Raw genomic sequence first — 25,632 nt, 5'->3', positions numbered from 1 at the left:
CAATTAATTATGCCATGACCTTATCATACAGTATGTTCATTCATTCATTTAATGGTTTATTCAATAGACATGTTTCGCAGTAAAAACTGAACTACACATGCTTTACAGGGTATCAATTGAAAATACATGGTAAAAAATACAGACATTCAAAATTATTCACATACATTTGCACAATAATTTATTTATAAAGATGGATATATGATAGATTGATAAAAGCATTCATAATAAAACTTTTAATAAAACACAATACGTCAATGGTTATCAAAAATAATTCACAATTTCTAAGCATGTATTTATATCAAACACTTAAGAATTTTCTAATTATTTCAGTTATGATTTGTAACATTTGTTAAGCACACGTACAAGAATAGGGATGGCCCAGTTTTCAAATCTGTTTGTCTTGTATTTGAATTTTGTATATTTGTTTGCATTTCGAAGGAAAATATTATTTATTTGAGGAGGTAACCAAGACTGACATAAGTAATTTTTTTTCAAAACAAATAGCAAAATCTTGAGTAAGTTTTTCTCATCGGGATAATAGAGTTGTTAATCCTAACTCAACCAATGCATCATCATATGAACTGTATTTAGATGATCCAAAAATAATTCGACAAGCTCTTTTTTGTATAGATTCCAAATCATTAATCTGTCTGCTAGTAAGACCCGACGTAAAAAGAGGTACACAGTACTCCAAGGTTGGTCTTACGTAGCCAATATAAACGGTGACTAGATCACAAACAGGAAGGTTGTAGATTTTTTTAATTTACGTAACATGACTTTTTGAATTGAAAAATTGAAATTGAAATTGAATTGAATAGTTTTTTGTTACATTTTTTGACGGTTTCTTTTACATAAGCATTCCTTTTTAGGTCTGCTTGGACCATGACGCCAAGTATCTTGACTACATTAACAGAAGGTAATGGGATGCCATCAATACGAAAAAACCTATGGTTGTAAAGGTTACTTAGAGAAAGAAAATGACATTGAACAGCTTTTCAATGGGGTTAATTTCATACTATTTGCCAAGGTCCATGAATGAAGACATTGTAACTGAACTTGCAACTGTGGTGTGTGCGATCTTAATCTACATTCTACTAGCGTCATATCGTCTACATATTTGAAATATGACATACTAGAATTTCTACAGGCATCGTTTATCATAACAAGAAACAGAATCGGGCCAAGTTTAGTCCCTTGTGGCACACCTACACCATTATGTTTAAGATCAGATAATTGGCCTTTATACTTTACAACCTGATGACGACTATCAAGGAAATCAATTACCAAACAGATTTATTCAAATCCGAAATAGTCTACATTAAAACAAATTCATATTTATTGAAATGCAAAGTAGGAAAATCGTAAAATGGCCGTAACTTCCTTGTTTTTATTCATTTTGGTCTGATATTTTTCAGGGTTTGCTAATGGGAACATGCTTCCTTTATACACATGGTCGAACATGAAGGTTTAATAATTTATTGACGAGCAAATTATAATTGATTCAATCAAAAGCTTTCGAGAATATCAGTCAATAAACTTGTAGATACAGAGAGAGGCTTTTCAGCGTTACCGTATAAAGCATGTAGTAATCCGATAAGATGACGTGGAGACAAATTTCTTATATTACCAAATTGATTTTGATCGATTTTGTAAAATATCCTCCCATAACTATTTTGCAATATATATGATTCTGCAATCTTTGCAAATCACGAAGTTAATACAACGTAATATTTAGAAATTCATTGAAATTAAAATAACATGCATCCAGGGCCTATCAAAATGAAGTGAAACACACATGCAGACGCACCCCACACACACCAACAATGTACAACAAACAGGTATATATCTTGTGCTTTTGACCTGAGGTCAATCTTACACCGCAGTCTAACTCTTTGGTGTGTATAGCAAAAAGATGCCCAACCAGGATAAGTTTATTTCTTTTTTACTCAGCGAATTCGCCAATAAACGTATTGTGAAAAAAAATGCAATCACATTTATTTTCTTCCTCATTCATCATGAGAAGAAACAATCTGCAAAGTTTTGACATGTTTTGCCTTCCATAATTTATGCACAGACTTAGACCATGCCTTAACCATCGCTCAAAGAGTAGGCATTTGTATTATCTGAGACGGAATCCCGTATTAGATTCCAAATGTCTGTAAAGAAGAAACTGGAATTCTAGTTGGTTTAACCACAATGGAAAATAATCGAACAGTTTGAAAAAAAAACTGTTTAGAATAAGTGATCCCATGGGCTTGCTCTATTATTATGGTGAGAAAATTTTAATCTAACCTCTTTACCTACTTTTTAATCGTAGAATATACGTTTAGTTAAAGAAGCAGCCTTTTCACTATTTTAGAGATACACAATTGCCTGTTTTAAAATAAAATTACGGATATTTTGTATGCACAAAACATATTCTTACATTACACAGTCATCATTGCTCACCGTCTTTCGCACAATATGTATACAGAAAATAAGGCAAGAAAGTGGTGGGAATAAATCAACAATGGTGAAGTCTTACTGATTGAAATCATATTGCGCCTACCCTTAATCTAAACATTCGAATGATTAATGCGATTTAGTTGTATTGCATTCATTTATGAAAGCTGCAGCAACAACTTTGATGACACATTCATACTTAAACACCATTCTCTTATAAAAGCACATGTTATTGTATCCGCTACTTAGCTACTACTACTGCTGCTACAACTTATCTTTCCGTCCTCATTCCCATCACATTCTTGCATTGGCTGCGGTTAAAACTGGGATTACAACTAAGTGCAAATAATGCAACTTAGTTTTATCACTCTTTTGGTTAATTTTCGAACGCTATTTACATGGTTTAAGGTAGTTATTAAAAAGCTGTCATAAAATTATTATTAATACTCATGCTCAAATGGATCGAGAAATTAACGTTACCTGGAGGGGTACTGGACTCATCATTTGATCAGTGATCAATTCATGTTTTTCATTATATTCTTGCTTTCATGAAACATAAGACTAATCAAATTTCTTTAAAAAGTTTATAAAGAACGAACATATTTTCATGTCAACACGCAATTGTACAATGGCGTCAATTCTACATTTTGAACACGGAAACGCGAGCTAACACTTGTTGAATGATAACAAATAAAACACGGACGAAATTATCAAATTCATGCATCAAATGTAGATTTCACATTATAAACAGATGAAACAGAACCAATCAATAGCTAACAATAAAGACAATAAACTGAGCATGATATTCCTATATTAGAACTTGGAATATTCTAGTATCATTATTTCATGGGCTAACTCGTAAAACCCCTCTCTAACAAGCTCATCGTTTAATGATCTTCTCTCTTTAAATGATATAGCCGAGGAATCATACTTTCTCATCCACTTATCCGCCCAGCGGACAATCAATTTGGTAGATTTTTTCCGATCTTGTTCATCATGATCAGGCTTAAGTTTCAGGATTCGAACAAGATTTCGTATCTGACCGTCATCAAGTCTACTGCAGATATCTTCAATGACATCTTCGTCGGGATATTCATGTCGATAAAGGCCTTTGAAAGTATGAAACAATGATTTCAAGCAAATTATTAGCATTGGTGAAAGAAATAGCCAAAACTATTAGTTCCAGGTTATAAAGCCCAGGATGTGAGAATTCGTCTAATCTATTGAAAACAATTCATGATTTATTTTCTTCTGCTTCTTGTGTGTGAGTATTTGTGGGGAGGGAGGGGGTGTATTCGATATATGAAACAATTTAATTATCGAAGCAAATGTGGGTACATCACGTCTCAAATTATAACACCTTTCAAAATTATAACTCTGAATATTCAGCAATTTCACGCTCCCATTGTCATCCATAGACACTTATCACCGAACGGACGTGAAGATAAAAAATTGAATTAGATACAACAATTAGGAATCAAAAAATATATTTTGCTTGATAGAAATTGAACAAAAATATTTAATCGATATTGCAGGGAAGCCACATTAAACAGCCTTGTCATTCAGAGGGTTCCCTTTTTTCATTTATGTATATTACGTTGTTGTTGAATTTAAATGAAAAAGAATAAATCCAGTCAATAAAATTAAGGGACAAATCCATAGTTTATGGGTGTTGCGAAAGTCTTCAGTTCAGTCCATTTATTCCTATTTAAAATGACATAATGACAATTCAAATTAGTGCATTAAAACTGAGCAAAATAAAGTTAACCATATTAAAAAAAACTTTCAAAAAGTAATGTGTTTCCCATTGAAACAATACTTATGTCCCATTGCAGATCAAGCATTTTCATTTTATAAGATTCAGCCAAGCTAAATGTGACCTTAGAACTAAGGTAATTTTTTGCATATAAAAAAAATTGATTACTGCCCCTCCCCGATAGAAGGTCCCTGACAACTCTGAATGACTGAATGAAATGTGAAGGCCTACCTGTCAGAACTTCATCAGCAAGATCAGAACATTCAACTGCTTGGAGACCCTCAACGATGTGCCGTCTGTAGTGATAAAGAACGGGTCTGATCTTCTCCTTCCAAGTCCTTAGCACTTCTAAACAGTATGTCTCAAACTGTGCTCCATGATCTTCTGGAAGTTCACCAGGTCTCAAATCCAATTTATGAATAAGAGGCTCAAACTTTGTTTGGTCCCGTCTGTGCAGTACGGAGGCAATACTAGCTAACTCACTTTTACTCATCTCGTGATCTATATTGATATTTTGAAAAGAAGAGGTTCTTTATTAAATAGGCAAAACAACTTTGATGATAATGATACTAACAAATAATACAAGCAATACTAATGATAATGATAAGAATAATAACAACAGTAACAATAGCATTTTTTCTCATATAGCACTTAATGATTATAACCGCTTTACATTATGATTACTACATCCATGGCCGTACAAAATTTATCCATTTCCCACTCCTTGGGGAGCAGTGGTAGATCCATCCCACCCGTAACCCCCCCCCCCCCAATATTTTAAATGTCAATATGTCACACATATACAAGTGTGCTTGTCAAATTTTTCGTGGGACGAAAACCATCATTTTTAGTGAAACCTCTTTGCTGTGCTTGTCATTTTTTTTATTTTTTTTTGGGGGGGGGGGGGAATGTGACCCCCCCCCCCTAAGTCCCTGTGTCAGTGATATCATACCTAAATATATAGATCTTGCAACATCGACATAACCCATATTTGTGAGCTTTACACAGAAATCAAGACGATTGTAGCTTCCCGATTTGTCCGTCCCTTTGCAAATCTTGAACAGAAGATCCATTGATCCTTTGTCTAGAACAGAACACTGGCTCATGTACTTCGAAATCGTCTTTTGGTTTATATTCAGAGCTTCTATGACGGGGTAAACGTCTCTCATCAATATGTGAAAGGCTGCTCGTACAATCTCTACTTCATACACCTTTTCCCGTGGCGTCTTTTTTACGATGCATTCTATTGGGATCAATCAAATGTGCATAGATGATCATTATTTGTATAATACTCCTAACCAAAAAAATCGTACTTGAAATTATTATTTTTTACTAATTATAGGATTTTATTTAAACTTATAATAACAATCATATCAATCTCAGGATTCATGTTACTAAAAGCCAATGAATAATATGAATGACAAGGAAAGCGTGTGTCAAACAAAATATGAATAAATGATATGGTGGTAAATGAAGTGGAACTACAAACAATTAGGGCTGAACATAACAAACATTCAATCTATTCAAACTCTGAAATACCGTACATTAAAAATATTATTTTTGTTCACATTTTGATGGTTTCATTTTTCATGGAATCCGGTGTCCTATTATTACAACAAGGAAACGCGTGAGTGTGCAGCCTTTGAAGAAAAAAAAAAGAGAAAGGATGTTTCTAATGTAACTTCAAATCGCTTTTACCTTCTAGCCCTACATGCTTCAAAGCTGATCTCAATGACTTTCGACATTTCTTCTCTTTATGCTTGTTTCTCCATAACTTCAGTTGTTGCAGCAGAGCATCCGATGATGTATCTTCTTCCTGCGATTCTTTGTGGGAACCTGCTGTTTCTTCGACTGCTCCTTCTTGTGAGTGTAATCGCTCAAACTTAGGTTGAGACTCTCCATTCTGCTCTTCAGACAATAAGCTGTGTGTAGCTTCATTTAATAATAATCATGATACTTCGATGTAAAAGACTTGTTAGAATATACTGATATACATTTAGTAGATAAATTAGTCATGACATCTTGCATTCAACATGAAACAGAACATCGATTTTCACAAATCGATCGAAAATATCTTCTTTCGGGCAATAATTCATATAAATTGTTACTAGAATTGGATTTTATTGTAAAATATATGGTGATATGTGTATGAGACTCACTTTAAAGTGTAGATGATAGTTAATGTCATAATGGGAATGTTCATTTCTATACTGTCTTTATCATAATATTAAGCCATTCTCCATTTCCCCGTCAAAAAAAAGAAAATCATTGGCTATGTATTAGCTCACCCCTTAGTTTTTTTGCAAACATCTTTGATCTTTTCCAGGCACATTTCTCCACCTTGACGTCGGTTGTCACTTGAAACGCCAGCCAATCAAGTTCTTCATCCGTTACAAAGTTTACTGAAAATGTGAATTTTGATTGATATGCGATATTACTATCTTTTCAATTTTCATATTTAGGTCGTTAAGAAAGCTAATTGTATCACTTGTACAATAGATGTGCAATGTGATTTGTATTGTTTTCATTTTTATTTTCTTATCTTAATCGTATTAAAAGAGGGTTCATCTAATCAGGTATTTATCTGCGAATGAAGGTTATAAGCACAGTTCTTCACATTTATATATATACAATAAAAAAAATGTTCCAACAATTTAGACTATGGATACCATTAATAATTTAAACATGTTTTGCCTCCTTAAGCATAAAATACATATGTTTACTTGGCTGCTTGTACACACCACTCAATTTTGATATCTTGAAACAGACTTATCCACACACAAAAAAGAGTCTGGAGCTGCCATCCACCTGACTCCCTTCGGTCGTTACCTTTCGTTTTATTCGTCATGAATCCAGTTATTTCTGAGAAGACTTCTCTTACTGTATACTGCAGGTGACTGTCTCTCCATCGTCGAATATACATAATGTCGAAACTATGCTTGTTCGATCCTTCTACATCTGGAGGTAAACCTACTTTCTCGCACATCCTTTCCATCATGTCTTCGTCAAGGCAAGTCATTAGCATTCTTAATCGGATCAAATCATCGTCAAAAATCGTCGCAAGATCTATAATAATGCAGATATATTAGATCCACAGTTGTTTCCACATTATAATTAAGAAATCAAAAGTTTTAACATTATAATTAAGAAATTAAAAGTTTTAACGGGGTGTTACATAACAAACTCATGATTCTTGGAGAGGAGGTTTAAATATATTGATAGCTCAATGACTTTATAATTTCAGCCTGTCACCCAAAAGGTCGGAAATATAGTCCATGCTGAAACCCTAATTAATTCCTGCAAAACCTAATTTTCATTACTTTAATATCCACTTGACGTCGTATGAAGTGAGTTCAATTGGTTTCTCAAACATTAAAACTTTCTCCCCAAAATCATGTTTCATCTTTCTTTTTGCAGCCATTTCAAAAGACAAAGTATAAGATTGTTAGACATACTGCATTATTGTCATAGACGTGATATATATGTTCTACAAAGTGAGTAAGAAGGTTGAGTAATTAAACAATAATATGTATTTATTCCTTTCAATTTTACTTAGGGTAGCCCTTTCTGTTATAAAACTAATAAAGAGAGAATCCTGCATCACGATTAAAAAAATATATATATATAATATATCTTAGACATGATAACAGTTCTGATTAAAGTCTTTCAAATGTTTATCGTCCTACAGTTGCCTTATCTAAAACTGAATATAATTATTATAAAGAAAGATATTGAATAAACACTTACGGAATACTTTTGACTCCGGATGCACTTTTGCCGATAGTTCGGGATCTGTATTTCGCCGAAACTGAATTGTGCCGAAAAAATCTACCGATAACAAGAGTTTTCAGAAATACAAACAGCAATTTGCATTTCATTTTCATATCATGAAATGAGGGCGATAAATTATCCATGTACTCTAAATTAAAACCTATTTATTGTATAGCATCAAGGGAACTCTTACAGCGCAATAAAATATATGCAAATAGTTGCGCTATATTTTCAAATAATATTACTATCATTATTATCACTATTATTATTATGATCGTCGTCGTCATCGTCATTGGCATCATCATTATTTATTTTTTATATTATATTTATTAATATATATGCAATCGCGGTGAGAAATAGCTACTGTTGAATGAAATTATGGCCCTTCTTTTTTAAGTACAGACTATTCAAAAGTAATACAAATATAGATGTGATAGGTCAATCACAATATTTCTGATGGTATCTTTACCTGTCATATCATGTCGACCAATTTTGATCAGCATGTCATCCAGTTTACATCTCCTGTCATAATTACTGCATTGTTCACTTTCAATCCAGTCTCGAACCATAGATTTTGCATCAAACAACTGTTCATTGTTTTCCTCTGCAAAGTTTGATATTTTCTTGTCTTCAGTCAGTGGTGTCTCGTTTGCCAATCGCTTGCGATGCCTGCCTGTAAGTCTGCGGACGAATTCACTTACTTCTTCATCCCCAATAGACTTTTGGAGATGAACTGGTACTAAAGGGGGATAAGGACTTAATATATAGTTTATTTCGATAATGTCAATGTAAAGATATTACAATAAAAGCCTTGCCCGTGAAAGTCCATCGGTCCATCTGTTCATGTAAAAGTTGTAAATTTACTTTACTTTACTTTGTAAAGTCTTCACTTCCACAAAGGGGGGGGGGGGGAGATACATGCCTAATTTAACGGCATTTTTACATTGCAGATTTTAATTATGGCTCTCAAAGGGGGGGGGGGCACGGGCCGGCTTTGCCAAGACCTATCCACGGATGATAATCTATTGTTACTGGGGGTGCTGTGACAATGCTCAGCACCCCCGGTAACAATAGACTAATCCTCCGTGGATAGGTCCCTGGGCTTTGCCCCAAACCCCTGGATCTACCAGTGAATGTTCTAAAGTGGAAAGGTCACTTTGCAATTGTTTAATAAGATGTCAGATAAAAATATTTTCTACTGATACTCTAAGATTCTAAGGTGATTTTAAGACAAACGTCTTATATATATATTAAATATACTGCTTGCAAGACTGTACACAAGCACAAAACCATTTTCACCGACTCACTATATACAATTCTCGTGTTGTGTCTCTATTGGCTCTATTTGTTATATTTTTACCTTTTATTTGATTTACCTGGTTAACTCAACTATTGACACCCTCGCCCCATTTAACGAAATAAACTGTAAATTCATTTAATGTGTTTTTAAGAAAACTCTCTGAACAGGTGAGGTGTAAAGTTTCTTTTTCTCTCTCTCTCTCTCTCATGTTATTGATGTTATAACGATCAATTGTTATTTTTCAGTTACTTCTCTCTTTATTTTTGGAATGGTGAAAGAAAAAGGAATTTGTTGCTCATTTAACTTTCTGAAATCTTTTCATATGTAATATTTTTTGGAACACTCCTCCTGTAGGCGTTTTTTGTATTTTTTTTAATTTACGAATGCGATATTTTCTGCAACAGTAATAAGTAGAATTAGTACTGAATTTGATGTACAATATTGAGATTTAGTTAAATTTATTGTTTAAACTATGAAAATGACATTATTTGGGGCTAACCTCGATTAGCATCTTGATATTATGTTAGCCCCAATTACCAAATGTTTTGTTTATATGTGATGTACTATTCCTTCTAATTGTACCTGACAGCGATATTTGGTAATAAATTCACTTCAATATCTGATATCATTATATGGTTGAATAAATAGACAAGACTGATCCTTCGTTCTTCATATAATTACCCTGAAAGAAAGCCATGGCAAGGTTAGAGCACTCTGCTGATTCCAGCGCGTCGCTCAACAAAATCACAGGATGTTTAGTAATGGGGCCCTTCTTCCATAGCTCTAATCTAGCTAGAGCAATCCTGATGTTATCGAAAGGATTTGAATCTTCAGGTATTGTTTCTTGGTCGGTATTAGTCAGCTTATAAAGAAAGTCGTTGATCTTTCCTGGAGATTTCAAGTGCCACAATATTTGTTCCAGTGTATCATTAGCAATGATCCGGTCTGTTCCACACCTTAGATCTGTAATATTGAGGAGGGGGTCTCCATGTCATGCATAAATATTCAGCCTATTTCATTACAGAGTTGACAAAATTACAAAAGTAGTCTAATTAAAAACTGTACCGCCTATCCCCTTTCCGCACGGTGACACGACATTTGTTTATGCGACAATTGCTCAAGGCTTCAAATTATTTTAGTTAAAGTTATAGGGTTAGGTTTGCAATATGGTATTATGTTATGTTTACGGTTAGGGTTAGGGTAGGGGAAAGTGTTAAACATAGGGTTGAAATTGGCCATTTGAATAGTATGGGGAATATAAAGCGGAGAAATTGTCGCCTGAGCAAATGTCATGGAACCTTCCACATAATCAACATACACACACACGCGCGTTACGCAAATTCCACTTAGACCTGGCTTTTATTACTAATTAGAGAACCGACGATGTGCGTGGTGGGAGAATTAACTTTTTACCTATAATTTCTTATCTGTCATTCCCCTACCCTCTTCCGTGCCGTTATTAGAATACATTCCTTTAAAAATGTAAATATATATATATATATATATATATATATATATATTATATATATTTATGTTTTTTTATTCGAACTACAATAGATCCATTTCACTTACCACTGAGATTTTCCCATTCTTTTTGAAGTCCTTCGTTAAGCAAATGAACTTTGAACACCAGACGTTGGTCGCAATTAGAGTGTTCTTCCTTCCATTTGCAAAGAAGATGATAAAGCTCATACTGGCTAATTGTCTCTCCGATACCTAGTATTCCCATTGCCTTTAAAGCCTCACGTAATGGTAACGTTATCGCACCAGTATCATAGTCGAAATGAACTATTGACCATAGTTCTAAGTAGGAAATTTTTTCTGATTTGAATAAAAATGAATATTGCAGAGATTAATCTTTTTTTGTATAAACTAATGCGGAATATGAAATGGAATATAAATTAAAAATATGAAATTTATGTGAAATTGATGGAATAATGAATGTTCATATTTATTAGCCAGTCGCCCAGTGTCATGTTTTTTTTAGTTATCCAGAGAAAGACTTGCATACCCGTAAGGTATTATATAGAAAACTTATTTTAATTTCCCACGTATACTTTTAGAGAACAATGGTTGAAAGAATGTTGGGTCAAACACTTCTTACCGTAGAAAAATGTCCTGTCAACTGGCTTGCAGTTAGCATTCTCCAAGGCACGGCTTAGCAATATAATTCTATTGGAGGGAACAACATCTTTAGCTAAGTCTGGGTCTAGCTTTTGCAGGAGCTGTTTGATCTTTGCTGGATCTTTGACATCACGGAGTATCTGCTTGAATGTACTTTCAGATACATCTGAATTATCCTTTCTTTGCTCTTATAAGGGAAAATTTATGAGAAGTTAATTGCGTTATCTGCTCTATTAGGGTAAAACGAGATATGTACATATCCAACAATTTTTATTGTTCAATTCATTGCTGTTGTATTAAATGCGAAAAGAAATTTCAAAATATGCACAAAATCTGCACTAAAGATTTTTTTCATGGTAGAAATAATAATATATTTTAGGAGGACTACGGGCTGTTAAAAATTTCAATCATTAAAATCACACATGGGGCTACGGTCCATCTGGTTGTTCCATTTCATGGAGCTTCTTTTTATATTATATTTCTTTCTTTTTTCCTGATTTATCACTTTCAATATTTTCATTTCGTTTATTTGGAGTATAGGGTTATTTTGGAGTCGATGGAATAATACTTCTTTATTGTTGGGCTTTAATATACATGGAAATTAAAGCATTAAAAGAATGTGTATGGGTCGTTTCCGAAAGTACAGGTATTTAATTTGAAAAAAAAAAATTCCCCAGAAAAAGATAACTTACCAAGGATTTTCAACCATGCCTTATCATGCCCGGCTCTTAAAAGCGCATCATGTAATATCTTTCCTTGGTCTACATGAGGGTGGCCCTCTTTCCATTGACATAGTGAGTCATAGATTTGTTGTGGTCCAAATTCAAGTGTATTCGTCTCATCGGGTCCCAGCTTGCAAATTGTTTGTCTTAACTTCTCTAGGCTAGCTGTGTTTACATCGTACATTAATGATCTAAGCTCATAATATGATACAGGGCCTGCATTGGAATGGGTTATAAGTACATTCATATTGAAGGACAACATTACGAAATATATTTTATTTATGTCTTATATTGGCAAACAAGGGGTAATAAAATAATGCCTTCCTTAGACACCCCTTTATTATGCCTATGTACAATATGACCCATAAAGTATTATTAAAACGGTAGATTATGTAGGCTTGTTCTGTCAGTTAGGTTGTATGTGTACTTATCAATCATCACAACGTACTATTCTGTTGAACCTTCAAATCAATACAATCCACTATATTAAATGTTGCTCCCCTAAAATCACCATATACAATAAACCCCTCTTACTATTAAAGAGGAATAAAACATGAAGACACTACAAAGTGTAGTCCTGAAACCACTATAATCACGAAGACGCTACTGTTGAAGTTAAACCTAGCTTATTTCTTTTTGTTAAGGGAAGCGTTTCCCCCAAATCACAAAATATTATCTTTGGGGGGTATTCTTTATGATCGCAAACGAAAACTCAGTTCATCACATCACAGTTTCAGTGCACCGTTTTAGTTGTATCAGATATGTGAAATAGCGACTCACCATCAAAAAAGCTCTTTGAAATATGGAGATACCCTGCTCTCTCGAGAGCACGACTAACTAGAACAAACGGATTCTGTTTGAAAGGGCATTTATTCAATTCCTTCAACTTTCGCATGCCTTCAATGTATTCAGCACCTAACGTTGTCTTGGCGACTTCTCCTTGCGTGATTTCTTTGGCGGAAGCTGAGTCTTCCATGTCCATCTTGTCCTCTTGACTCGCAGTCTTTTCCTTGTCCTCTTCACTGTCATGAGTTGAAATGGTTGTCACAGTTTCTGTAACTATACTTTCTCGTGGAAACAAGTTATTTATGAACTTTTTTATTGCTTTTTTGCCTTTCAAGTCAAGCAGGATTTGTTCGAATGTTCCTTCTGGTACTTTGTTAGAATCACTGACATGTCGTACTTGGTCTATATAGGGGGAAATATCGAAAGTAATACATAGAACATTGTTGAAGCCCAAATAATGCATTTAAATGATGAAACGATGAAAATGCGTCGAAGTAAAGGGAATATTTGGACACCCCTTACTTGTCCGGGTGTAAAACCCCTTGGTAAAGGGCATGTTGTTTGGAAAATTAAAATGTTTTTTGTTAATATTGAATGGAAGAAAGGTAAATACATACCATAAATCTCTTGCCATCTAGTCTCAAGGCCCACGACCTCTAAGGCATCTCTTAACATCTGTGGTTGGTCACGTACATATGATCTCTCTTTCCATTCACAAAGAGCATCATACACAAGTCCGCTATCCAGTTGTCTCTTGATATTGGTAATACCCAGCTTAACAAGAGCAGTATATACATTCGCCATCTTATCTTTCGGAGTGTCATAGGCCAGTAGCCACAGTTCATAAAAAGAGACAACCCCTGTCAATAGGAAATGTGTAAAATAGTAGTTCAATACATTATGTCTACAACATCGTTATTTGTGTTATTTTTCATATGTGTATCATCTGGCATCTGTAGTTATTGTGGTTACTCATCATACGTTTCGTGGACTTTTTCCGTAAACAGGGATTCAAATTAGAAAAAAAGGTACGTCTCTTGCAAGTATATTCATCTGTACTTTATCGGAACTCTCGTTTTTCCTACCCTACTTCTACCGGCGGCGAATCAAGTTACTATCGTAATGCATTCGTACGTGGTTATTGGAGCGTTACTACTATGCTTTCCATTCCGGGCAAATTGCTTGAGATTCAACATCCCACAAATGAGCCCCACGGAATGGCAACCCCACAATGCTGAGATAAAAAAAACCGTTTAACATCGCTACATCATGATCTTGGCGCCGGCATTGTTACCCCTAAGTCCGCAGCAGAATCCCTAACAAGTACCCTGACCGATTACTTTAGCGATCAAGATGAATTCATTGAGAAGAATTTGAGCGAAACGTATATAGAGCATGAACCGAAATCATTAACCCAAGCCCGAAAGTGTAAGAATGTCCTTCGGAAAAGGGCATTCGGAAAAAATGGAACAGCCGAGGACAGAAAAGCATTTAGAGAGGCTGTTAAGACGGTATCATATTTGAGAAAATAGGATAAACAGAATAAATATGATAAATCTAGAGCGCACGTGGAAAAGAGATGTCGAAATAACTTTTACAAATTTTCGAAAGCTGCCTGCACTGGATCGCTCCATGAGGCAACACTTAAGCCAACATTTTCTGAAGAAATCGCCAACAAATATTTTGGAGACAAATATAGTACGCCCAACGTTATTGACATAGGTTCACTGCAATGGTTCCCATTTGTGAATATTAACTCCCCAGGTCGTTATGATTTCGACATGAGTCCAATTACACCGAGAGACGTAAAAGCAATTTTAAAACGCAAAAAAGCTACATCGGCCCCCGGGAATGATTGTCTGATGTATGGAATGTTGAAACACTTGGACTCTGTGCACCACTTTTTGGCAACCCTATATAATAAAATTCTCGACTCTGGAGACCCACCCGAAAGCTGGTCCACAAGTCTGGGGATACTAGTAAGCCAGAAAACTTTCGTATGATTTCGTTAACCTCCTGTATCAGCAAAATATTCCATCAGATTATTGCCGAAAGAACAACGTCCTATCTCAGCGAAAATAATCTAATCGACAAAACAATTCAGAAAGCCTTTATCGACGGGGTAAACGGATGCATCGAACATAATATTGTTCTTCATGAAATACTAAGGGACGCAAAATGTAAGAAAATATCGCTCCATGTTACATTTTTGGATTTGGCAGACGCTTTTGGCAGCGTAAGCCACCAGCTGATTGCATCTTCAATGGAGCGTTACGTAATACCCACGCCAGTTGCACGATACATAGCAACGCTATACTCACGGCTCAACGGCAGCGTACGAGGTCCCGGATGGCAAACAACTCCTTTTGTTTTCAGACGCGGGGTTTTTCAGGAGGATCCCCTCTCGCCCACAATCTTCCTTATATGCTTCAACCCTATTTTGGAGTACCTCGCGGAACAACAGAATCAGCATGATCAGTTCGGGTACGCAAGGGGGACAGAAGAATTATCACAACACCATTCGCGGATGACTTTAACTTAATAACCGGGAACAAGCTACAACATCAAAAGCTCATGAATGGCATTAACGAACGATTGGAAAGTATGGGGTTGACACTGAAGCCCAGAAAGTGTTCATCTCTTTCCCTAACAAGCGGTAAACCAAATATTGTAAACTTTACTATTGGAACCGAAGTAATATCATCGGTTCATGGCCAACGAGTTAAATTCCTGGGTTCGCTTATTATATTCTCGATGAAAGCTTCTGAAGTATATGATTATATGAAGGAAAATCTAGAAGTTATGCTTGAGAGCATTAGCAAAAGTAATATCAGAAACGAATATAAAGTTTGTATACTTACCAGATATGCACTCCCCTCACTTCGGTATATGCTTAGTGTTCATGGCATTAATGCCACACATCTAAATCGCTCGATGTAATATTAGATAAGTATCTTAAATTATGGTTCGGAATACCTCATCGCGGTGCAAATATAGCTGTGGTACACGATCCTGATGGACTGAACATACCTACCATTTCCGACCTCTACCGAATATGCCATTGCCTGGCTTATAGCAGATCCAGGATGAAAGGTGATGAGATCGTAAACCACGCCCTCGACCGCAGACTAGAGAGGGAAAGTGAATGGTCAAGGCAAATGTCCTTCACGGTAGATGCACATGAAACTCACCTTAAAGTATCGTACTCTTTGAATTGGAACCAGGCAAAGACCCATATAAAAAAATCAATTAGAGAAGACTGTAGAGAAGAGTGGATAAAGTTGATCGAACCACTTCTGGTACAGGGAGAATTCATGAAGGTTGTTCATATGGAAACTACCGATGTGACATGGAAATCGATTATATATAATGTACCACAGGGTATTATGAAATTCATGGTTAATGCAGCAATTGATAGTCTCCCTACAAACAAAAATCTGTACCGTTGGGGGAAAAGAATCTCAGACAAATTTAATCTTTGTAACTCTACTGGTACTTTACACCATGTTCTCAACAATTGCGAAAAGATGCTCGACCGATATACCTGGCGCCATAACAACATAATACACATCGTACTAAAAACATAAAACCCACCACAAGCAATACCAACAGAGTTTATGCAGACATCGAAGGGGAAAGTATCAACGGGGGCACCGTACCACCACACATAATACCAACCCAACAAAAACCTGATATTTGCTACTTTGACAACAATAATAAAACCATCACCATCATCGAACTTACTGTACCATTCGAAACAAATATTGAAAACGCACATCAACGTAAAGAAGACAGTTACGCAGGACTCGTACACGACATCACGGCAACAGGTTAGAAGAGCAATCTCATATGCATTGAAATTGGTTCACGTGGTATAATAACCCCCCAAAATAAATACTCAATCTCAGTACCCACTCAGAAAGATATCCAGATTTTAGGGACCAATTAGACAAGACTGTTTTTTTTTTATTCTTACGTAATATTTCAAGGCAGGCGTGAGCCAACATGGCAGATTGACCAATACATGAAAGTATAATATATTTTTATATAACTTAAAGTTAAATATATATCTACTGTTTCTTAATTTGCCAATCTGATTATATAAACGCATATTTAAATCTGTTATTCAATCCAACATACCATCATGTTCGTATACAAGTTACGGTGGTATTGTTCCATTTTCTACCCCCCCCCCCCTTACTTCTACCCAAACTCAGTCTCATACCCCTTTCATAAACCCAATAAAACATATCCTCCAATTAGCCGCCTAAGAGTAATGCGGATAATTCAATAAAAATTGCGTTCACAAACTCCATAAATTATTTTTACGAGCGCCCGTCCTGAAAAAGGCGGATAATCGTCATGACAACTGGACACGCCCCCTCCAATGCGGTTGTGTTGGAAAAGGGTGACCTTGTGACCGCACCATGGCAATTATCCGCATTATTTGGAAATACGTTCATAAACTCAAAATCTTGTCCCGATGCCGCTATTATGCGGATAATAGCAGCATCAGAATAATGCGGATAACTCTTGTCCTCCTCTTATTTTACGACCAAATTATGCTGCTATTAGCCGCATAATTGTGTTTTATACCCCTTTCATAAACCCAATAAAACATATCCTCCAATTAGCCGCCTAAGAGTAATGCGGATAATTCAATAAAAATTGCGTTCACAAACTCCATAAATTATTTTTTACGAGTGCCCGTCCTGAAAAAGGCGGATAATCGTCATGACAACTGGACACGCCCCCTCCAATGCGGTTGTGTTGGAAAAGGGTGACCTTGTGACCGCACCATGGCAATTATCCGCATTATTTGGAAATACGTTCATAAACTCAAAATCTTGTCCCGATGCCGCTATTATGCGGATAATAGCAGCATCAGAATAATGCGGATAACTCTTGTCCTCCTCTGATTTTACGACCAAATTATGCTGCTATTAGCCGCATAATTGTGTTTTATTGGGTTTATGAAAGGGGTATTATTGAGTTTATGAAAGGGGTATCACTCTCTTTCCCTCCCTCTCTATCTCTCTCCCCCTCCCGATCTCCCTTTATGCTACCTCCCCAGTGCCACGTGTTTGAATCTTTATTGTTACGACCGTTTGGATCTACATCCACATATTTTTGCCATTTCATGACAATGTTGTATACTGTACTGATCAGTAAATGATATATTATTCCGATCTCTCTTCTCTTTCCCTTTACCGCTTTTTCTTCTATTTCTTCCACTCCCTCCCCTTCTCCCCCTCTCTCTCCCTCGATCCCGTCTATATAATGCCTTTTTTGTTTCTTTCTCTCACTCTTCCCCTCTGTTACTTCTTTTCCCCTCTATTTTTCTCTATCTCTCACTATCTCTCTATCTTACTGTATACCATGTGAATGCATTCATCGTTGTTTGAATTTATTTGTATTGTATTTTAGATAGTTAATGTTATAATCGTTATGTTACTGTATCAAACAGTAATAATAATGTATTATGATTGTAATGTATAATGTACTCTGATTTATGTATCATGTAATAATGTAAATTTAACCTGCCGGCCAACCTGATAGGTTGCCGGGCCTGGTTTTTGTTATGCTTGATCTTTAATAAAGACATGATGTACTACTACCTTGTAAACTTGTTATGATTTACACTGCGCTTGTTTTTAAATACCGTTTTTCCCCCATCAATTAAGATAATACGTGCATTTTCGTTTCTTGTATCGCAGTACATTACGGAACACTTGATAAAGAAGTATTTTTTTTACGTTTTTGGAAGCCATGTTAGATGTGTCACCTTTGAGCAATATTGTGGTGAATTTGATACACTTTTTTCGATTTAAAGTTATATCCTCTTGAAATTATACAATTCTTGGACTACGATGTGTGCTTTACAACAAGTGTGTCGGCGTGGTGCCATCTATTTAGATAATGGAGATGTGGAATCGTGATTAAAAGAGGTTCCTTCAAATAGCGAATGTGTTTTCGTGCTACACTAACCTTGTACTTTCATTATTTGCACCAATAGCTCTGACTCCTCGACATCACTTTTACCTACAGTGAAGAAAATTGCAAATTGATTTATTCTGACTGCTACAAATTATTCGGTGGTCGTGAAATTATAATGGATGAATGGAATTACTTTCAGATAATGAAATTCATTTTCATGTTTTGGTATTATTTGGAAAGTCTAGCCCGTCAGTATCAAGCCAATATGTCACAATGATGTAGTGATTACCGGTGGCATGAGACAATTATTTTCATTGGGCACAACACCTTGAATGTTAGAAATTTTTCTAAGACGTCGAGTGAAAACAGCAAGCGAAATATTTGCCTCTTTTACATGGGAATCGAATCTTGTGATATATTTTAACATAATATTCAACAGATCAAATCATATTTCACCCATTTCCTTTCATTTCTTTCCTTCTTACCCCCCCCCCCCAAGTTATGGAGCATTTTGGAAGCCAGAATCCCCTCCTCCCATCCGTATGACAGTCGTGACTACTAAAAGATTGTGGTAATAAACCGAGATTACAGCAATTTGCAGAATAAATGACAGTGCATACCAATGTTACGTCTGGCCTGCCGTTTCCTTGATCTCCGCCACAAGAGTACCATGCCTATCGTGGCGACTGCAAGTATCAGTAGGATTGGTACCACTATGGGAAAAAGGTTTCGGACATAATAATATTTATAACTAGCCCTTATTTAGTACGGTATATCTAAATATCATGCTTCAAAAACTTGAATTCACAGTCATACTCGTTCAAAATGGTAAAATCACGAGGAGTTCTAGATTATAAGTTAAACATCAGGTCTTTATTTTTTGTAAGAATCAGTGCAATGAATGTGATATAACGGCCAATTAAACTTGCCAATGATTTGCATTTTATTTCATTCACATGTTCAATAAATTCGAACTCTATAATGGTCATGTTTGCTAATAGCTGGAACAGGCAGTCAGAATTCAATCAACATTTTAGAGATTGTGAGAGCATAGTTTCTGACGATGTCATAATGTTGTCTCAACTTGTTACGCACGTGCCTGGAGATTCGAAGAAAAACCATACGTTTTTGTATTGAATAAGACATGATAATGCATTTCCATATTGATTAGTTAATGCTTACCAATCTTCGCGGGATTGGTGCCAATTTTCTCATCACCCTTCTCGGGATTGGCGGCGGTTGTCTCATCTGAAGGGACTGGATCTATGAATATCTCACCAGCTCTCTCCTCTTTTGAACCAGGTATATCTGACGCAATGCATACATATGGCAGGTCACTGACTCTAGCTTCAATTAATATGGTCTTATTCTTTGAACCGTCTTCATTTTCCCACTCAATACTCTTAAAGTTGGTTACCTTTGAAAACCCATGAAGGAAGAAGAGGTTGATATATGGGTAGAATCCGAAGACTGAGCATGTGATGTTTACAATCGTGTCGGTTGCAATCCTGCAACCCTTTGGAGGAGAAGTAGAATTCATAGAACTTTCCTTTCTCTGACACTGGTTGATGATTGGGTAGGGTTCCATAGGAGGAGCTACAATATAAGAGATTGTAATGTATTATTCATTGCTCAGCTATACATATATAAAATAAATCTGATGGAAATTAATAGCAGAGTCATTGAATTTTAAAGGTTAGTAATCTTTTGTTAAAACCGTTTTATTCACGTTGTCATGGATATGAATTGGATTGAATTTATTTATTTCATTTCATATCTTCATATGCAATAGAAAGGCCCATGATGCCGTGTCCCCTCTAAACTTTTACTATGTTATTGCATTAAATCTTGATTACTTCATATTTTCATACACGTGTATATGAAATATCTCCCATGCAACAATAAATTGCCGCAATGGTTATTTTACATGTTAAATTAGTATAGTCAATCCTTTTTTCATATTGCTACATGACACCATTTGAGTGAAAATTATTTAAATAAAAAATGCATAGGGCTGTTTCATCCAAATAACACAGCTTGAGTTCAAAATATCCTAACCTTCTTAACCCATTTTTGTTATTCAACTATATGTGGTCGAATCATTTGATTTCCAGCCCTGAATACCCCCCCCCCCCTCAGGTTTAGTCCTTGGTGGAGGTCTAATGAAGGGTTCTGAATACGGGGCTGTTTACGCTTATATTTATAAGCACTTATAAAACTTTTTAATCTATTACTACACAGTAAAACGCAGAGGACATGATCAGCGATCAGCTTGGAAATCAAAGTACTTACAAAACAGTCTGATGTCTGTGAAGTTGTGTATTAAGTACCCCTTGTAGTTGGAAACTCTGCAGATATATCGACCTTGTTCGGCCATACTGACCTCTTTAATGACCAAGGAACGATTCTCATTCATCTCCATGATCTCACATGGCCTTTGACCTTCACATTTACCAGTGACGTTATCAGTAGGTATCCATGATATAAGGTTTGGTGCCCTTCTTGGGTCATCACCTTTCTTCCAATAGACAGCCAATGGTGAACCTCGAAACCGGCATGTCAGGACTACACTCTCTCCTATTCTAACATCTTCGTGTAACTCGGTGTAGACAGTGTCATCAGGAACCTCACCATATATCCCTTAGTGACACAGAAGACGTTTATACTGTTATAAGCCACTAATTTGTTTTAGTATTATGTGTTTTATTTCATTTCGCTCTATCGTTTGACCCCTGTATTAATGGTAAAAGGTTTAGTTGCGCAACAGTCCCTTTTAGTCCAGGATAGGCCCCATAGACAAGGGGTCGAACCTTGTTTTTTTAGATATACAATGTTTTTTGATGGTTTCTTGTCAATTCGAGGGTGCTGATTCCGAATCTGAATGATGCCACTCTTGTTACCTTGAGCATTTTCCGCAAATTGGCAAAATCCAATATGGCCGCCATAATATGCAAATTACCCATGAAAATCATAAAATTGCCAACACATTAGCTATAAAATGCATGTAGTTGTTGTGCAGAAGTGAAATACCAATTGGAAAAGCGATATTTGACAAAATATTTATTTGATATATATTGAAAATGGCCGCCATAACCCCTGTATTCTTTATTATGTAGAATATGAATGGGGAAAATATTTTTTTCAAACAAGAGCACTATTATTGCATGTGATTGTGACCTACGAGTGGACTACTGTCTGAAAACATGACTATTAACAAAACTATGTCATTTGTATACTTTCTAATGTGATAAATGCTGTATTATGATATTCAAAATGGCTGTCATATACCCCTTATACTGTGTACAATATATAAAAGGGGACAAATAATTTTCACAACCTTTGAATTTGTTTGACTTTAAAATGCCAATAACTGCGAAATATTGGTGTAACACTGTCTGACAACAAGGATTTCTAACGAAACATATCATTTCCCTTGCAATTTCGGTAATTATGCTGCATGTTGACATTCAAAATGGCTGCCATAGGCCCTATCTGTATTATGAACAAAGCGAATTAAGAAACTAATTTTCACAAGAGTAAAAACAATAAAATGAATGTAATTGTAATCTATACGAGTGAAATATTGTCTAAACACATGATTTCTGGCGAAACATATCATTTCATTTTTCATGCATGAGATAAATGCTGTATTGTAAAATTCAAAATGGCCCCTATGGGCCCTTACAGTATTATCTACAATGTAAATGGGGACAAATACTTTTGAAAGAATTAGAATTTGCCTGACTATGAACTCCATATAATTATGTTGTATAAGGAAAATATTGTTTGAAAACGTGATTTTTTTAATGAAATATAACATTTCCTCTCCCATAGGTGATAAATACTGTATTTTGACTTTCAAAACGGCCGCACAAGCCCCTACAAATTCTGTAACATGCGTATAGGGAAACTAATCATCACCAGAATGAGAACCAAAAACGCACGTAACTATGTGATGTATAGGTAAAATTTGGTCTTGAACATGATTTCTGACTAAATACATCATATAATGGTTGAGAAGGTAAGAAAGGCCTTACTTTGAAATTCAAAATTGCTGCCATAGCCCAAAGTACATTGTTACTGGGGACAGATAATTTTGACAAAATTTTTACTATGAAAATGGCTTAATTTTGATGTAAGTGTTAAGTATTGTCTAAACCCAATGATTTCTAACGAAATATATCATAACTTGTGTCATAAAGGTGATGAATGCAGCCTTTTAAAAATGAAAAATGGCCGCCATAGTGCCTTATCTTAATATGTAAAATTTGAATGGGGAAATATAATTTCTACAAAGAAACATATTGCAGCCATTTTGAAATTTAAATATAGCATTTATCACCTAAATAACATAAGAAATGATCTATTTGGTTACAAAATCATATTTTCAGACGATATTTCACTCATACATGCAACACCATTTAGTCAAGCAAAGCCAAATTCTGTTAAAATTATATGTTCCCATTCACAAAGTACATAATAGGCCTACCGTTAGGGCCTGTAGCGGCCATTTTGACTTTCAAAATACATTATTTATCACCTACCTGGCAGAATGAATGATATATCTTGTTAGGAATTATGTTTTCAGACAATATTTTACTCTTAAATCACAATTATATGCATGTTATGGTGCTGACTCATGTGAAAATTGGTTTCCCAGATCGATTGTACATAATACAGTTAATGTCTTTTGGCGGCCATTTTGAAAGTCAAAATACAATATTTAACACAAATATGAAACCCGAATAATATATTTCGTTGCAAATTATATTTGAAGACAGTATTCCACTAATTTACCACAAAAAAATACGTTTTAGTGCTCACCTTGTGATTGTTTTTGTCCTCTCTCACATCGTAGATCATAATTTTAGGGCCTTTGGCGGTCATATTAAATATCAAAATACAGGGTTTATCACATACATGGCATGTTAAATAATAAATTTCGTTAACAATAATGTTTTTAGTCAGTATTCCACTCGTTTATCTCAACAAAATGCATTCTAGTGCTCACTCTTGTGATTTTTTTGTGTCACCATTCACATTGTTCATAATAGTGTTAGGGCTTTTGAAGACCATTTTGAATATATACATGATTTATCACATAACTGACATAACAAATGATATATATCGTTAGCAATCATGTTTACAGACATTGCTTCACTCATAGATCATAATTACTTGCATTTCAGTGCTCAATTTTGTAAAAATTAATTTTCCCCATTCATATTGTACAGGGGTCTATGATGGCGGCCATTTTGATATCAAGAAAATAAATATTTTGACAAAAATCATTTTTTCAGATATTATTTCACTCCGGCAGCACAATTGTATGTACTTTAAAGCCAATGTGTGGACAATTTTATGATTTTCATGGGTAATTTGAATATTTTGGCGGCCATATTGGATTTTGCCAATTTGCAGAAAATGCTCAAGGTTACACGAGTGGCATCATTCAGATTCGGAATCAGCACCCTCGAATTGACAAGAAACCATAAAAAAACATTGTATATATAAAAAAAACAAGGTTCGACCCCTTCTATCCTGGACTATTTGAGCTTGTGGAAACAACCGTGCCTCTTATGGCAGTTCATATATCTATACTATACCAAAGCTTCGGGTAACAATTAATAAAGGAAAATATCAAATAAATTTTAATGTAGAAAGACAGACAAAAATAATAAAATATATTGGTGAAGGTTTAAAGAATGTCTATCAAAGATTACCAAAATTATTAGAATTTTGTATTTTCATTTGTGACGTCATTTGCGAGGAGCTTCCCCATATATCTTGTAGAAAAACAAAATCAATGAAATTCTCTCTTCTCAAACATGAAAATGGTTTTTAATGCACATTTACTTATATCAACAAATTAATTCTTATCGTGCCCGAAAGAAAAAAAATTGTGATCATGATCTACGGAGAATTGAAATTTATGCATTTTAGATCACATGAAATATGGGACAGCTGCTCGTATATGAAGTCACAAATCAAAAACTCTAAATTCTAATAACTTTATTAATCTTTCATTTGTTTTTCTCAAATCTTCACCAATTTTTTTTTCTGATATTTTTACAACAAACTATTTTCAGGGTGAACTTCCATTTTAAAGGCACAGGATAAAGAAAAACAGTGTACTGTGCTACTACACGCTAACATGGTGTGCTCTTCAAATCACACTATTCCATGAGCTTATTCCTCCATCTGTTGAATAGTTTGGACTAAATAAAACAAATCGAGGGTATATAAGGCGAATAAAAAACCAAAAGCAAAATTAAATACATACACCTTGATACATGTTGATAAGTCATCCTGAAGCTATATCGGTAAGGGTAGGTGTAAGCCTGACAAGGTAATCCAACCAAACTACAGATTTATACGTAGCATTGTACCAGACATCCCAAAGCTCATAGTATGAATACTAAAACTAAAGAAATCACTACATACCTGAAAAGAAGTGGAGAACAAATGCAGATATGATCCACAAAGTGAGGTGTATTATTCTAACCGCCATTTCTATGGATGTACTTGTTTATACAGAAGTGGCAATCCTCTGTCGATTTAATTTTTATCTTGTTAACATATTGTTTGCATAATATGTGTGTCGGCCGGTATATCTAAGTATAATATTTGTGTTTAGTTTATCAGGCAAGGAATGAAGGTTGTGTTGGCAATCGTTGATTAAAGGTTCTCTTGCTTCCTGCCGCCAGCTCTAGACAGAATCCTAAAAAAAATAGGGTGGTAATACTGAAGCTGGCGTCGAAAGTGGCTCGATTTGTGTGTTCACCCCCTGCCTT

General features: G+C 35.3%; 1 protein-coding gene across 1 annotated transcript; it reads right to left on the bottom strand.

Annotated features, from left to right (window-relative positions):
• Positions 1 to 836: 836 nt before the first annotated feature.
• LOC135155021 (uncharacterized) lies at positions 837 to 25,632 on the bottom strand. Its single transcript, XM_064103349.1, has 19 exons — positions 25,283 to 25,632; positions 21,131 to 21,478; positions 20,021 to 20,434; positions 19,459 to 19,551; positions 18,890 to 18,943; positions 13,519 to 13,761; positions 12,896 to 13,303; positions 12,086 to 12,331; positions 11,374 to 11,580; positions 10,842 to 11,090; positions 9,951 to 10,232; positions 8,439 to 8,708; positions 7,946 to 8,026; positions 7,028 to 7,264; positions 6,487 to 6,600; positions 5,897 to 6,130; positions 5,151 to 5,441; positions 4,430 to 4,699; positions 837 to 3,551 (listed from the first exon to the last, which is right to left on the bottom strand). The coding sequence occupies exons 1-19, from the start codon at positions 25,347 to 25,349 to the stop codon at positions 3,256 to 3,258; spliced, it is 4,404 nt and encodes a 1,467-aa protein (XP_063959419.1). The 5' UTR covers positions 25,350 to 25,632; the 3' UTR covers positions 837 to 3,255.

The sequence above is a fragment of the Lytechinus pictus genome, chromosome 8 (assembly GCF_037042905.1).
Source record: "Lytechinus pictus isolate F3 Inbred chromosome 8, Lp3.0, whole genome shotgun sequence".
Taxonomy (NCBI): Eukaryota; Metazoa; Echinodermata; class Echinoidea; order Temnopleuroida; family Toxopneustidae; genus Lytechinus; species Lytechinus pictus.
Note: the sequence above shows the minus strand (reverse complement) of the source record. Positions and strands in the feature narration are given on the sequence as shown.